At 36.8% G+C, this 17,759-nt stretch overlaps 1 protein-coding gene across 3 annotated transcripts; it reads right to left on the reverse strand.

Annotated features, from left to right (window-relative positions):
* Positions 1 to 722: 722 nt before the first annotated feature.
* ARIH2_1 (E3 ubiquitin-protein ligase arih2) lies at positions 723 to 15,858 on the reverse strand. Of its 3 annotated transcripts, XM_035731108.2 has the most exons (9): positions 15,682 to 15,858; positions 15,558 to 15,634; positions 15,419 to 15,520; positions 14,384 to 14,810; positions 13,075 to 13,284; positions 11,255 to 11,529; positions 9,140 to 9,310; positions 4,683 to 5,032; positions 723 to 1,817 (listed from the first exon to the last, which is right to left on the reverse strand). In XM_035731108.2, the coding sequence occupies exons 1-9, from the start codon at positions 15,828 to 15,830 to the stop codon at positions 1,332 to 1,334; spliced, it is 2,247 nt and encodes a 748-aa protein (XP_035588531.2). In that variant the 5' UTR covers positions 15,831 to 15,858; the 3' UTR covers positions 723 to 1,331. The 3 variants fall into 3 exon arrangements, with proteins under 3 accessions (XP_035588531.2, XP_051072798.1, XP_051072799.1); XM_051212608.1 differs by having other exon boundaries at positions 4,683 to 9,310; positions 14,384 to 15,373; XM_051212609.1 differs by lacking the exon at positions 14,384 to 14,810 and having other exon boundaries at positions 723 to 5,032; positions 9,183 to 9,310.
* Positions 15,859 to 17,759: the final 1,901 nt, after the last annotated feature.

Below are 17,759 nucleotides of genomic sequence, written 5' to 3' on the forward strand. Positions count from 1 at the left end.
TTTTATAGGTTAAATATCAGTATTCTAGATCAACTTACATTTGTAATGAATAAGTCCTTCTACCCAATAAACTTTAAGAAGTCGAAATTCAAATGAACAGAAGCAACCTTAGAGTTTGTAGTACTATGAATCACAAAAAAAAAAACCACTGAAAATTGGAATGAAATTACAGCTAGAAAAAACTGTATAGTACTATATTTACCATTTATTGATTAAGTGATAAAATTGAGTGCGTTAGGAGAATGTCAATTGTGAGTATATGATTGTGAAGATGGTTGAATTTTACCAAAATCCTGAACCTATCTAAGGTAGACCACCACTGAAAACCCAAAAGCACTGAAATACTGTTTCATTCTAATATAAGACTCTTCAACAATATACATTCATGACTTCGCATGCGTAAATCGAACCCAGGACCTTCGGCTTCAAGTGCGAAGACGTAGGCTCTAGAAGATAATTGCCCAAAATCATGTATGGATTAAGGGAACATACTAACACCAATGGATACCAAGAGTTCAGTGCTTTCAGGTGTCGGAAATGCTAGATTCAGAGAAATCACTTGGCAAACGTCATATTTTCGTAATTTTGTTAAGAGAATTTGAACTTCTCACTTTCGCGCCAAAAGCTTTTATTTTACCTTCGATTTGTATTTCCCACCTGAAAGGATCTTAAATGTCATAGGTCCGTTTCCTCTTGTGACATTTCTAAGGACATTTTTGTATTTTAAATATACGAATGAGTTGTGTGCTTGTTCGTCCGTGCTCCCAACTGCTTGTGGAATATATATACTTTTTATTCTTTGTCTTTTACGTCTAGTTAGCGAGGCTGAATCGTAATGAAACAGCTTAACTTAGCATGTTGTTGTCTTGTTGACTTTTGTTCCGTTAACTGGTTTAGCTGATATCATAATCTCTTCAAATATAACATCGGGTTTCCAATGATGACTAACTGATGGTCTAACTTAGATCAGTTCAGGATTTAAATAAGAACATTTTAGTTTCATGAATAGACGATGAGTTGCAATGCTACGATAAAAATTATTTAATCAACCCAATCTAGGAAGAAGAACGAGAAGAAGGCAGAATGGTTGTTAGCGTTAAGATTTATATGAAAATAAAGTTAGAAATTATACAATCATCGAGTGTAATCACTTTTCATTCAGACATCATGGGCACACACACACACAGAGAACAAACAAGCATACACATTCATACATACAAGAAGTTACATGTGAAAAGTAATTTGATATACAATTGAAATAATGAGTACATATATATATAAAATAATCCAAGTTAATTTACAAGGTGACGGTCTGTATATATAAATGTACTTCAATTATGAATGGATCTTTGTTTCATATACAACTGACGTGATTGACTTTGACATACTTCTAAAATAATATTCAATTGATCACATATAGCTCTAGCTCGTGACCATTGTGTTTCAAAGCATAATTGTTGAAATAAACTATTATTATTATTATTATTATTATTATTATTATTATTACTGTTAGTGATAACAGTAGTAGAAGTAGAAGTAGTAATATTAGTAGTTGATATACTCGAGGTAGTTGTATTTATATTCATAGCAATATTAGTATTACAATTGGCATCAGTACTACTGAACATGTTAGTATTTGTGACCTCAGGTAAATCTTGTCCAAAACAAGGTACAATAGTTGATGTAGAAGATGCTGGCAGAAGAATATGAGGTTGTTGTTGTTGGCCATTAGTAGCAGTTGGTCGTCCACCTCCACCAATACCAATAGAAGTGGTCAATTGTGAAGTTATCCAATCGGAATGTAAATCGAAATTAGGCTATAGGATTCATAAACAAAAATAGATGAAAGATGGAAAACAAAAGAGAATAGATCATTATACTAATCAGTTGGTAACCAATTGAATTAGTGGTTAGGAGACTAATTAGTAAAAAAAATTAAAACTACTGTTGACATACAAAAATAAGCCAAGGACTTAATATTCCAAGCACCTCCAGGTTGTATCTCTTCACTTCTGTAGCGATTTGGAAAACTCGCCTGGTCGTCTCCCACATTGTACGAGCATTCCATGTGCCTAAATTAATGGTTGCTCTCGTTATCAGTAGGGGCGTCAGCCTCGTGACTTTCGAAGGAACTCGGCTTTCACCATGAAGCGTCATAACTCTTCTAAATGAAGACCGAACTCCCAGGACAGAGCTTAAATGGTTTGAATAATTTTTTCTGGTTAGTGTTTTTTTAGCGAGTTAGTTTTCTACGCGATGGGATAGATAACCCCATGCCCAACCCTCCTTCTTCATCCGGGCTTGGGACCTCCAGTAGCCCCAGAGAAGCTCAAGGACTTGATATAACACGGTGACATCAGACTTTCTAACCGCTTCGTAATATCTAGAAATTTTCTACTTCTAAACCTTGGATGGAAAACAAAAGGTTGGAAGTATGGAAGAAGCTTTCAGTCTCAAGGCTGGAAGGAGAAAAATAAATATAGGTCGACGACAGTCCACAAATATCTAGTAGAAACTATAATTCCTAATTAACAATGGATCCAAAACTACAATACAACTCCAAAATATCTCATAGAGGTGACTGCATCTCCTGACGTTGCTCCACTACCTTATGGATCATACCTATGGGTTGGAGGCTCCGGGCCTCCTAAGTAAATCACCTGCTTCGGTCTGGGCACCCAGGCAGTATCACGGCCCACACATAAATCAAGTGACTTGTGTGGTGTCTCCTTTTACCAATATTTATGTATTCAAATAAATAAATATAAATAAACAGTCTCACACATTCACAGCCACATTTGGCTAGATGTACAAATGGTGTTTTCTATTTTGTGATCCGATATGGTCTGTTTGGTTTGTATATAAACCTAGTATGTTTGAAATATATGATTCACATAGCAGAGGATGAGATTGGTGTTCTGGACTCAACAGGCAGAGCTAGGCAGGAAGAAGTACCAATAAGAACTTTAGACTGCCAGAACGGGTTTTATGCGTTATTGGTCCGATCGATAATTTGCTGTTCTGTAATTGGTGGTATCATTGCATCATATATTGATAGGGGCACAATTCCAAAAGATATAACATTATTTCTCCCTCTCTCTTTTCAATTGCCAACTTATCAGGATAGTTTTCATCTTTGTCCTCTCGAGGTCGTTCAACCATGAATCGAACTCAACCGTTGCAAATCTCAAGGTTGCACTGAGTAACATATCATGTCAAGGCCATACACTAGATGGAGACAACTCTTACCTTTCTTGTGTATTAAACACAAACTAGTGGATAAATAGATCAAGGACATAAAAAAGTCGATTACAAAACGTGAATTTTCTCATAAAGTTATCATCTACTCTTCATATGGATCATACAATGAGAAGATGTAGTTCATGAGAACCATGTGGTGTATTAACACAACAGATTTCATATTGTTCAAAATATATACTGCTAATATTATCATATTAGTTCTTCGGATAAATTTTAACTTCTCATTGAATTAATCAGATTTATCGAAGGGATTAATTATTTAGAATATTTTAATTAAGAAATATTTTATAGTTGAATTCATGAATCGATGTAAGCTAGATCATCATGGAAAGTCTAAAAGCACTGGACGACTGTTTCATCCTACTATAGTACTCTTCAGCAGTGTGCGTCCATGATCCAACGGGAGCATTGTTCAAGAGCCCCATATCAGGATGAAACGGCAGTTCAGTGATTCCATGTTTTCCATTGTGGTCAAGCTTTAATTGGCTCATGATCTCAAGTATTGAAATTACTAAAATCTCCACAAAACGCCTTCTGATAATAATCAACTGCTCACTAGTGACTGACTTCAAGAGGAAGCTCCTGAATTTCTAATGAGAAGCTATTACCAGTGGAGTTCAATCAGGTCTATTCTGAGATATCAACTCACTGAAGACAATAGTGTACGGTGGTGCAATTTCGTGGATTAATTGAGGTTAGACATTAACACCATTAGATGCCAGCTCATTGGTCTAATGGTTAAGCGAATGCGCGCGAGACTAATAGGTCCTGGGTTCAAACCTCGCTGGGGGCGGGATCGTGGATGCGCACTGCTGAAGAGTCCCATACTAGGACGAAACAGTCATCCACTACTTCCAGGTTTTCCATAGTGGTCTTATTTTATTTATTTATTTTAACACATTGATATTGGTACAAGGAGGCACCAAATACATATACGCCACACAAATCTCATTCGATATGTGTGAGGGCTGTAATACTGCCCGGGTGCCCAAACCAAAACAGGTGGTTTTCTTAGGGGTCCACACCCCGAGCCTTCGACCTGAAGGTCTGATTCATAAGGCAGTGGAACAACGTTAGGAGATGCAGTCCCATGGTAGCCGGTGACCAACGATTGGTTCATACGCCACTTGTTCCCGCAGGATACTGGAGCCCATGTGCACCATTGGTTTGGAATCCGGTTAAAGCGCCAGACATTCGCTTTTCGTCCTCTCATTTTCGTGAACAACACCCCCGCCACGAGAAGGCAGTGAGTAGAACTTCCCTGGCAGAAGCTATATACGCGTGGCCGTGTGAGAGCATTTCGAGAGGGAGAGCGGACTCTCCTCACTCTCGGCCGTACCAGGGCATTTGGTCTAGTTTCAACTGACTCATGATTTCAATGATAATCATAATACAATGAAATCGAATTGATTCCCACTTACAATATAAACAATTCTAAATTGTGTTTTATGTGATAAAAATGATTTGGATGATTGTTCAGTTGTTATAGAATGTTTATTATTATTTGATGTTTTATGATTTCCTCCTATTACATAATCTGTGCATAAATTACCAGAAAATTTTGGATTTGATTCATCAATATTATGATGATGATGATGATGATGATTATGGGTTGTAATAGATGATTTATCCATTATACCATAAGTTAAATATCCATTAGTGATTAATTCACAATCAGCAATTGTATTAATTTGTATAATAATTGATTTCATTAATTTAGAAAATAATTTTGGACGTTTTTGTTCAATTTTTAATTCATTTGATGAAATGTCTAGAAATAAAGAGAAAAATGTGATGATAGATAAGTTGTAGGAGTTATGATGATCATTTATAATACATTACATAATTAAGCTTGTTACTCTCAATGGAGTATAGGCCGACGACAAACATTCTCCAATTTATTCTGTCCTGGACCTTCCTTTTCAATTCTGTCGAATTTTTGTTTATCCTTCTTATGTCTGTCTCTATTTCTCAGCGTAACGTGTTCTTTGGTCTTCCTCTTCGCCTTTCGAGTTGAGGATTCTAAGTAATGAGGGCTTGCTTTGTGACGTAGTTCGGTGCTTTCCTCAATGTGTGTCCTATCCACTTCCAGCGCTTCTTCCTGATTTCTTCCTCCGATGACATCTGATTTGTTCTCTCCCACAGTTGGGTTGTTGCTGATAGTGTCTGGTAAACGGATGTGAAGTATTTTGCGTAGACAACTGTTAATAAACATTTGTATCTTCTGGATGATGGCTTTCGTAGTTCTTCAAGTTTCCACCCCATACAGTAGAACTGTCTTGTCATTTGTATTGAAAATTCTGAATTTGGTGTTCGTTGACAGTTGCTTTGAGTTCTAGATATTCTTCAATTGTAAATAAGCTGCTCTTGCTTTGCCGATCCGCGCCTTCACATCTGTAGAGTTACGATGATAAATTACATAGCTGTTAGTTAAATAATCATTGTAGACCAGTAAACATTGAATAGTTTTGTATAATGGTGACTACCTAATGAATTATGGTCGATTTGTGAAGTAAACAATAAAATTCAGCAATCTTAGTAAACGCGAAACTCTGGAAGATGTGGAATACTTCACATACCTGGGAAGCATCATCATCGATGAACAAGGAGAATCTGATGTAGACGTAAAGGTGAGGATTGGCAAAGCAAGAATAGCATTCCTAAAATTGAACAATATATGCAACTCAAAACAACTGTCTGTCAACTAATATCAAAGTCACAATCTTCAATACGAACGTCGAGACAGTTAGTTCTACTGTATGGAGCTGAAACTTGGAGAACTACTAGAACCATCATCAAGAAAGTACAAGTATTTATAAATAGTTGTCCACGTAAGATACTAAACATCCATTGGCCGGATACCATCAGCAATAGCTTTCTGTGGGAGCGAACAAACCAGCTTCCAACTGAAGAGGAAATTAGGAATAGGTGATGGAGTTGGTGGATAGGACATACATTAAGGAAATGATCAAATTTCATCACGAGGCAAGCACTAACTTGGGACGCTGAAAGGGAATAAAAAAGAGAAACACCAAAGAACACAATATATTGATAGTTGGAAGCAGACGTAAAAATGGATGAATAGCAACTGGAAAGAGCTAGAAAGGATTGCCCAGGACAGGGTTGGATTGAGAGTGCTGGTGGACGGCCTATACTTCCCAACGAGGAGTAACAGGTGTAAGTAAATAAGTCTATAAATGCTCTACTTCGCTAATAATAATGCGCTCGTCATTGACTAATTACGATAGACAATTACTGAAGCTGTAAGTGAGAGATCGTATCTAGTTGAGTTCAACCATGTCAGATGTGAAGCGATTGCCCACTAATGGTAAATGGAGATGGTTGTACAAGATCGTTAATTAATTGAAGTTGAACATGTAAATCATTGGACGCTAACTTAGTGACATAAAGGCTAGGCGCTTACCTCAATGTTTAGTTAACAAAACAAATCTAACTGAATATGAAAGTATAGGAGTGTTAATGATAGATGTATGCATACCATGGTAACCGCCTCAAATGAAAATGATAAAATAACATTGTTCGGTTAATCAGAGGTTGGAATCGATAGATTAACTGAGATTGCACACACACAAGCTAATTCGAATAGTACCATCAAAAAACACAAACGACAGATAAAGTAGACTATTTCGAAAACGATTTTACACTTTACGCTTAAACGTGACAAACTTCAGAGGTGTGCACACACACACCAATATTATCACAACGTACATAGAAACGTGAAAAACAGATAGAACAGTAGACGTAGGAACACCGAGACATGCTGGTATCATTAAATGTTTGAGAACCGAGCTATGCAGTGTCAGCCACGTTTCCATTCGACTAGCTATGACAGAACAAACCTACCGGTGACCGATGAGGGCTCCTGCTGTTGGCCTAAACTTACGAGGCAGTCACTTATTCTACATCCAAAGTTGAGCAAAAGTAGCGCAATCTGACTCCATTGATGATGAACAATGATGATAGTAAATTATAAATTTCTACTGAATTCGCATACATCCTGTCAACATAACAGGTTCAGAATACAAGTCGGGATACGAATGCTACGGGTACATATACTTCAGGCATTCGTATGACCAGACAAACCAAGAGAGTCAATAAGCAAATGAAGTATGGAGAGTCTTTTAATGGACTCGTACATAATTCACACGTACATAGAATAGAGAATGCAATGCAGATATACGCATAAACAAAGCACACAATAACATATATGAATATAATTAACATGGAAACGAATGAGAAAAGCAAATCTGTAAAAGGTCAGAATTATTTAGGAGAAACGGTATTGTAAGAAGGTAAAAATAACCTAATAGTTAAATGCTATCTGATTTATTATACATCCAAAAGCTAGAATAATTTGTTTACGGATGTAATAAGAATTGCTAGTGTATCTGGTGATGTGTTTGAGGAATTAATCTTGCATGTTGTGTGGAAGCCTAAATGGATATGTAAACCTAAGTTGTAACAGGTAAACCTCGCTGACGAGTGCCTAATAGCATGAAACCTACATCTGGTATTTCCTGTGAACTAACCCCAATCACCATCTTATCTCAACATACTGCACGCAATGTCGACTCACCTACATTGGTGGCCACATCGCAAATTGATCGATAGGAAGGACCTGATACACATGACATTGATCACCACCCAGTGATCAATCAACTGTAAATCCTAGCTCGTGTACAATTGCATTAGAAGAAAACTAAAAGCATCCAAATCAAAATTTGGGGTCAGTTTATGAAATCAATGACTGTTGGAATGGTGAATCAAACTTTTTGAATGGACTTTGTGCAATAATTCTGATCAGTAGCTGGGCATGTTAAATGAAATGCTCAGAATCAGCCGCACTACTGAGTGGAAGTATTTATTTTTTTTTATCTTTTGTGTTGGTTTTTCCAAAATTCTATTCCATAGTTTTTCGTCCACAGACTCTTTTTTCTTTTCGAGACATATTTTCTATTTTTAGAATCGTCAACGATATTCAACACTACTATTATTTTGAACTGTTTGCTATGGATCATATGAATTTAGTCTCGCTATTAAGGTGTTTTGTGGGTACTAGGATTGATGCACATGTATGCTGCTAGGGTCAGTACTGTTTATGATGGGCTGATTAATTGAAAATAGTATATTTATGACTAAATCAACTGTATAAACCAGAGAAGATTAATATATTATGCCCTAAGTCCCAACTATTCGTGACAGACGAAATCGACTGCTATTGTCACGATTAGTTCAGGTGATAGATACACCAACTGTTAGTCAACTCTCTTACTGACAAACCTGAAAAAGACTAAATTAGCACCGGTCCATAAGGGTGACCACATAGTTTATATAATGACTAATTGATTTCAGTCATAGATAGTCTTCTGTAATTAAGTGTTTTTCAACTTGATAATATAAGGTCATGTGCTTTATAAACCGTAACATCGACAATATAAATCGATGAGACAACGATGAGGCATTTTATTCTTCTTAATATGTAGCTTTTCTAACCCCACTCCTTTTATCTGTCGGGAGATAGTACCACTCGAGATGCTGGTCACCAATAGAAAACTAATTACTGTTATTACACTCCAGTACATTTATCAGTATGACTTATTCATTGAAGCCGAAACTTCATATCTTTGGTTATATCACTTTAAAAAATGATTTGGGTGGTATAGAAGAATATAAGGGGGAAACTGTTAGAGCCAATACACCTTGACATATCACCACAATAGATAAGCTCAACTATAGAATCATGGTAACAGCTATACATAGCTATTGCCATTACTATTTTGTATGCCAAGTACAATTAACCAACAATAAAATCACGAAAAATCACAGCAATTTAACGATTAAGGAAAAAATAACATACTTAACTGAACTTCAGGTGGAAAAAGACCTTTTAAATAAGTCACCTGATATTGTCTTAAATGTAAAGCTGTATGAACTGGTTCTAATGTTGTATCTAACGCTAACATTGATTCTGATGACTTTGTTGCTTCAATATCATCGTTTTGATCTGAAAGAGCTGTATCACACCGACCTAAATTAAAACAAACAAACAAATACGAGGAAAAAAATGTGTGCGTTGTTACGTGAATGATAATTCTAGGTAGAAGAATATTGGCGATATACTGGATGGGATTTGAATAATAGACATACAGGATACTTGAGCTTGGAACTACTAATCCCCATTAGCTACAACATTATGAGATTGAACTATTAATCATCAGTTCTGGATTTTACAATAATCAGGCAAATGATGAAAAAGGCTACATTTGCATGAAAAAGATGAAAGCAATTTGTATTTTAACACATCATCATGCTTCAAGATAATTTAAAGTTCAGTTGAGTTGGTGGAGTTGAGTTTATATGTGTTGTGGATGCGGAGGAATAGACCAATAATTATCATGTTAAGTCCAATGGTGTCCTTGGACCTTAAATGGACATTTCCTATTGGTCGATATCTGTTCACTTGTTGAATATTGTACAGAATGTTGTTTTCTATTTTTATGGTACGATGTGGTATGCTTGATTGGTATGTAAACAAAGTATGTTTGAAATATAATGATTCATATCTGAGGTTGTGACTTGTGTTCTGGACTCAACTAACTGGGCTAGACAGGGAAGCGAGACCAATCGAGACTCTAGGCCGTCCGTTCGTGTTTACGTGTCACTGTAATCGATCGATAAGTACGCTGCTCTCTAATTTTCCAGTCAAGGACACAACAATTAGCACAGGGTAGAAATCGACAGCAACCTAAAGCCATAACAATATGACAGTTGAGTAGACAAGGAATTAAAAGCCAATAACCTGGACTCTACTATTTACAATTTAATTTGAACTAATAACTCACAAACTAGTCGGCTATTTATAAAATAACGTAAGAACTAACAAAAATGAGTGACAACCTAACTTGCTTTCTCTAAAATTAGATCCTTTTTTGACCATTTGAAACCTTTGATGTTTTTACGTTAAAATACTTTTGAAAGTTTCTACTGGAACTGCTCTTGATCTCGTTTAGAGAAACAACGAATATCACATGCACTGATATTGAGAATGTGGTCAGTTTGAACTGAAAAAATGATTGTGCTAAATGTCTGAGTTACACAAGCCTAGCCATAATCTCTACTGGACGCGTAATGATGAATACCATACGAGTATGTTAGAAAAAAGCTTAAGACAACCAAAGTTATAGGAACAGTAGTTCATAAAGTTACTAGATGTTGGATGTGGCCGGTAACAGTTTACAACTCTGCGACTTTAACCAATCTATGGTTGAAAACCGTATGTGTCATTTAACCCAAAACAAGTCCCAGAGGTCCGAATGAACTCGTTCGTCGGTCTTATTTTTGAATTATAACTCTCACTGACAGTTAATAACGGTTATTTTTCATTTTGTTTCATACTCTGGTTAATTTCCTCTCTTGATGTACTGATGTAAGATTTGACAACTTGAACCGACTGATTATTTGAAGGAGCATTTTCAGGAACCTTAATAAAACTAACGTCGAATTTTTCACGCCTTTGTGTGCACTACTAAAATCCTGTGTCAAAACATATGGTATTAGCACTTAATGACACTCTAAGCTTAACATTGGGATATTCTTATAATGCTATAAACTATGGGGATCAATATAGGCCTATTCAGCACTCCATTCTTACTAATAAAGACAAGCGGAAATCGTTAGCAGGATATGGTCTTGACTATTCCATGTCCAAGTCAAGGTCAAGTCCAGTGCGCTGATTCACTCACTTTCCAACCAGTCAGAACTAAATGGAATGAGAAGTTAAGGGAGGATTTATAAGTAAAATTTGTATAAACTTTAACGTTTTTTTACTAAATTACTTTTGTTGTTGGAATTTTTGGAGTATAATGCCGTTTGCTTATGACTTGTGTTCTGTTTTAGGACTGACCGAGTGAAGTATTATGTTCAAAAAATACCAAGCAGTAAGATTGACATTATCCAAATATTCGACACTTACTGCTTTCACGAACAAGAAGAAAGTGTAAGGGCAAACCAGCAGCAATAAAATAACTCAATGGTTTATTCATATCTAACTGCGAATTTTTATTCAATAGAAAATTATTGCTTTTTGTATTGTTGTTCTGTTGGTCTGTGTTCCGTGGCCAAAGTTCCAATCGATAAGCATAACCACCATGCTGGCGTAGACGACGACGATATACAGCACGTTCTAACACTGTACTTAGACACGTATCCGATGGGAATCGGAGTACACTCATACCTTGAGCCATATGTCTATATTTGTATTTAAGGGAATTGTTGAGAATTCGATTAACAAAATTATGATGTTTTAGTCAAAGAAAAAAGTATTTATATCTAAACTAATTCTACAGAAAACGTCAGCTACAATTATATGTAAATATTGGTTATCATTCGGGTAAGTAATAGTGAGGTTAGACACAGGGTATTAGGGAATGATGGTAAATCAGTTGATGAGGTTGTAAATATTCATCGACTGAGATGGTTGGGCCACGTGTTACGCATGCCTGAATACCGCTTACCACGACGCGCAATGCTGACCAATGTTGGAGATGGTTGGGAGAAATTTAGGTGTGGACAAACCAAAATGTGGCATCAGTTCTTGAAGTCACTAACTTCTAGTCTTAGCCACGATGGTAGATGCAGACTAATTGGTTAGGGTCCACGTTGGAGACTGTGGGTGAAATGGCTCAGAATCGATCAAAAAGGTGTTGGTGTACACACTCTCTGTCCTCCCTTCAACTATGAGATTACTTTAAACCTTTATTTCTACGAACTAATTTTTTCTTCCTGTATTATATCCTTATATGCAATCTTTCTTTTATATATTACCACCATTGAAGTAACTACTTCTATGAATTTAGTGTTCATCTTGTTGTGCTAATGAGGAGTGGCAACTTGGACTGATACATGTATGTGCCTGGTCCTACGTTGTAGCTGACCGACTGATTGGTTATCATTGGTCTTTCTAAATATAACTACTACGACTGAGGCAAAATTTAAACGAAGAGACTCGGAATGTAAAAATATCATGTTTTAGTCAGTACTAAACAACTTTTCAAGATACTATAACCAGTGAAAAATTAAATTCGGTGTCTCGGGAGAGGGGTGTACATAGTCATCAATTTGGATATGACGCTGGAGAATGAAAGAAAGCCGGATAGGGTTTGGGTTTGTTGGTCCATCACAGTGCTTTAGTTGTATCCTTACAAGCCATGCAACTCGGGACATTATCAAACATGATTTAGGATAAAAGCCAATGAGGATGCTGCAGTAGTATTCTAATAAATTCCCCATAAGAGTTAGATGAAATTTCCTACTTCAATGAAACCTATCTCAGTTGTATTTTAAAAACTGACCCATATATTTCGCAAAACACTGTTTTTGTTCATTTTTTTCAAATTATACAACCTTTACCTTCACTGTTTATTCATTTTGTGCGGTGTTTATAATTTCATAGCGATACCCCTACAGTCTCATAACATTTCTAAGCATGTGAAAAATCTTGAGGATTAAATATTCCATTAACTGGAACCAAATTTCTGGTTAGTCCGACAGGAGATTTGAATCATTATATCAATCACCACAATGAATAGTAATATCCAAATATTTTGATTACAATATTAATACTATAGATTATAGCTTAGTTTAGAGTTCGTACTAAATAATATGATGAGTAACATCCATCGATCAATATTCTGTAGATCATTTTAACAAAAGTACTCAGCAAAAATTATCAGCCCCCATTATATACATATGACAGAAAATTGTAGTCATACACACAGAAATCCACACACTTACATTGTGACTAACACATGCGAAATTTCTTTCTTTGATGCCTCTGCCAATGGTGTTTCCACTCGTTCAACCAGGGCAAATGACTTAAATTCATATTTATGAATTGGATCATTCAATTCAAGCGGTGGAAATTCTGAATCTACATCTTCACTATCGTCACATTCATCATCCAGTGTATCAAACATGTGTAAAGCCAGCCGGTTTAAAAATGATCTAAATCAATAAATAAAATACGAGGTCAGTTAATCATAAGAAATGTAGAACCTGGCATACGCAGATATCTGTTTAAGTTGCTATAATCCATTAACATAGTGACATGAAGTTGTCATAGAGAATTCCACAGTAGTAGATGTAGCAAATAAGCGATAACCAAGCATCGGGTTTAGTAATTAAAGCTTTCAATCACTGATTTGTATATCCCAATCTCAATCCACCTACTTCGGTTTGAGCAGTCGAACAACGGCATTACTAGTTTCCATGAACTTAAAGTGACTTGAAACATAGTTCAATATCAGTATTTATTTCAAATGCGTTGTTTTCTCTAAGACAGATGATATAATTATGAAGCCTTCGTAGAGTTCATCAGCACATGCGTCACAACAGGAAGTCAGCTACCAAACAACCTTCGCAGATGACTAGTCACTTGTTCTCCCGATATGGGATTTCACTACTTGCTGTTAGTAACTATGTTCATATTGTTTGCACATTTATGTCGGTTGTCTTCTTCCTTGATTTTGTATTTCTTATTTTCGTCGGTTGGACCTACTTTAATGTGTATACCGGCTGCTGAGTGACCTGAGTGACATACCTCTTAAAACTCGGAGCTTTATTGTCTCCTCTGTACAATTTTGTGACCCTTCTAAATAAGAATTATCCCCGTAGTTGTCTATATGTATTGATAGGAGTGAATGTAAGTCGCTGTGTTTAACAGCTTGCTGATATTCACGTACATACAGATCGAGAGACCTCAAGTTTCACTAGATGAAATTCCTCATAGTTGCTACAATTTATCTTATGAACGAAAAATATTTGAACAGACTTTTTGTTGCTGTCTACTTTGTTACAAATAGTGTTTGTAAAGATTTCGTTGTCTGCTCTTACTGTCGTTGGCCTTAGTAGTCTGCTTGTGATCTCACAGATTATCCCTACGTGCGATAGGATTGTTCGTCAGCTAATCACTATCCTGCAAATAAAAACTAACTAGTGTTTCAAAAATTTACATGAAATTAAATAGGATAAACACGACACATAATCAAGATTTTAAAAAAGTCATGCATGTAGCTAGACTCCAATAGCAATGCTTAAAACTTACTCATCTAAATCATCTAACTGAGTTGGCACAAGTGTCAAATCATTGTCAGATGTTGAAAACTCATTAAAATACTGCCATAAAGTAAGCCCCATAAACTGTTGCACTGTAGTACCCACTCGAGGCTGCACTTTAATTGACGTGCGCGGGAAGCCATTAAGCCTCCAGAGCCAAACATTGAACTGGCGCAGAGAAGGATCTACGTTTGCACTGGGAAAGCGGCCATCTGGAACATGCTGATTTGTACCAAGTGTTGACCGAGCATCGTAGATAGCAAAATCAGAGAATAGTTTATTTCTTTTTAAATGTCCACTCAGCTTAGCTTGTTCTAGTGCCAAAGTCAACCCAGATTTTTCTGATTTTATTGTTGTATCTGGTTTGTTTGTGCGGACTATCGGTTTTGATGGGAAATACGCGTCCACTTCCTCAGCTAAACAGTAGCCACAACAATAGTGGCGGTAAAAGTCTGTTTATTAGAATGATTTATTCACCACTAAGAGCTGAAATAAGAATAGCTACCCTCTTAAGACTTTTTATCGTGAAAGTTAGTAACAGTAAAATCTATCACAACCCATTTGTGTTAGTGGAAATAATGTAGAATATTTTAATGAAAAGTTGGGATCCGTACATTTTAAGATTACTGATGCATAGAGATGACATTCTACTCACTCAACTTAAACTGTAGGCAATATACCTAACATTCAGCTGACAGTCGAACTTATAAGCTACAATGATCACTTTGGCCGTGGTGAGTTAGACAACCATCAATAAAACGAGCCCTTTAAATTGACGCGATTGCAGAGAACAGGTGTAGAAGATGGAGTTATTATGGGTAACGGTTTATACGCTAATAAACCAAGTTCTCAACAAGACGACTGGACAAATGTATTTTCAGAATAAAGTTAAGCCAAACGCAGTTTGAGACGAAAAGTCCTCCCTAACGAAGAGGTAATCCTGTATCAGGAGAATAACAAAATTATCCGTCTGTTTAGACTAGAATGAAGACTAGGAAATCTGATAACGATAGAGATAACTTACCGGAAAGCTGTCGAATATTAGATGCATTCCTTTTAAGTGAAAGGGATGACTGCTGAGAATTCTCAAAGTTATTAATGGAGGAGTAAAACGCGCTTAACGGATCTGAAGATTGAAATAAGAGGGTGAGAACTAGACAAACCTTCACAAGGTACAAAGGCACATTCTGGGGAGTGCCTGTAAAAATCATCGGAGTCCGTGTTTACAACTTCATTAAAACTTACACAAATATATCATTAAAAACAGGAAAGAATACTAGAACTTACTACTGTCCACTTAAAATATTTTCAATTTCTTCATCTGTGACATCTTTAACTTTTTTAAGTAATTTTTCGCAAAATCCCGAATCATCTCCAGATGCAAAGCAATTCCTGACATAGTTTAAGATTGTTGCTTTACCATCAGTTGAAACCATTACGTAACGCCAGTGTCAGAAATTCCGCCTTTCATATTCAGATTTGTGTAGTAAGGACAGAAGGCCTACGGCCTATTTTATTCCTTTTCTAGTATACTTCTGTGAGTGTCCAGTCTTCTCTTCAAAGAGTCAATTGAAAGTGCGGACACTACTGCTTCAGGCAGCAAGTTCCAAGTATTGATGACTAGGTGTGAAAACCTGTATGCCACGGGAATTTTGTTCGTTCTTGGCTTGTCTACTCGCCTGCTATGTCCTCTGAGGTGTCCCGATCTAGTGGGAAAAAAGAGGGAGAATAAGTTAAGTCCGAAATCATTTCTTAGTATTCTGTACATCAATATTAGATCTCCCCTTAGTCTGCGATAGGACAGAGTAAAGAGGTTCAGTTTTTCAAGCCGCTCTTTATGTGATAAACCCCGGAGTTCCGGAATTGTACGCGTAGCTGCCCTCTGTACCTTTTCTAGTATATCTGAGTCACCTTTTAAACAGCGGCTTGCAGCCTGAACACAGTTCTCTAACTTAGTTCTCACTAAGGATGTGTATACTGTGGTGAACATGGTAGTATCTAACTTAGTGAATGTCCTTTTTAAAGCACAGAGGGTTCAAAACCCCTTGGCTGCGACCTCCCGGCAATGGGACGTCGTCTTAAGATCATTACTCACTGTTACCCCTAGATCCTTATGAGACCGAACTACGGGTAATGACACATCCCCTATGTTGTACTTATTAACCTTTGAATCCCCCAAGTGCATGTAGACACACTTTTCCGCGTTGATAGGCATCAGCCACTCTTTAAACCAGTTTATCATATTATTTAAGTCTGCCTAAAGAGTAAATGCATCTTTGTCTCCAGTAATTACTCGCCAAATTTTTACATCGTCAGCGTATAATAACATTAGAGACTGTGCTATACTTGTAAGATCATTAACGTACATTATAAAAAGTAAAGGACCTAGGACTGAACCTTGGGGCACTCCACTGTTACAAACCTCAAAACTTCAAATGATTCAGGACGTAATGGAATTGATCTTAGCTAAACGGGCTTCCCTATCTGGTAGCAGTGGATCACCGACGCTTCCAGGCATAAACCTAGGTATGTTAACGATGAAAGAAGAAAAAGAAAAGTTTGTAAACCAGAGTAAGATACTGTCCTTAGTCCCAAAGAATATGTCAAGTTTTCTCTCAAAAGATAACTTGGAAGTCGCTTAAACTGACTTATCCGGCAGCGAATTTCAGCACTTAACTACTCTTAAGGAGTAAGAATTATGTCTACAGTCTGTACCGCTATGTTGTCTGTAGTTTCTGGGTTACCCCTTAGGTATGCAACATGTGTCAGATGGACCGCTTTATACTTTGAAGTGTTAAACTTAAATCCGTTGTCATCTGCTCAAATTTGAAGTCGAGTCAGATCCTGCTGAAGTGCCTGTTTAACATCGTGGTTACGTACTTCTCTCCAGAGTTTTGCATCATCAGCGAAAAATAATAAATCGAACGACACTTGTGGCAGAATATCGTTTATGTAAATCAAGAAAGAAGAGGTCCTAGTAATGAACCCTGGGGGCTATGACGACATGATTTCTTTTCGCCATAAGAGCAAGGAATGAGAGATAACCAATTAGGAATTCTTCGTTTTTAAATACTTAGTCTAGGAGCAGAGGCGCCTGACTATTTCTCCAACGGGTTGTTAACTTCACATTTTTGAATAATTCCAAACCCTCAATGAGGTTTAGGAAACGAGCTTCGGTAGATTCTCCACCACCAGTATACGTATGTTCCGCGAAATTGACTTCAGGAAGGTTGAAGTCTCCTAGAATCAGGATATGAGTGAATCTGATACTAGTAGAGCGGGATAATCCCTCTAACCTACAATTGTCGTGCTCGATATGGGAAGCGGGCTTCCTATAGATGACTCCAACTAGACATCTTCTGGTG

The sequence above is a fragment of the Schistosoma haematobium genome, chromosome ZW (genome assembly GCF_000699445.3).
Source record: "Schistosoma haematobium chromosome ZW, whole genome shotgun sequence".
Taxonomy (NCBI): domain Eukaryota; kingdom Metazoa; phylum Platyhelminthes; class Trematoda; order Strigeidida; family Schistosomatidae; genus Schistosoma; species Schistosoma haematobium.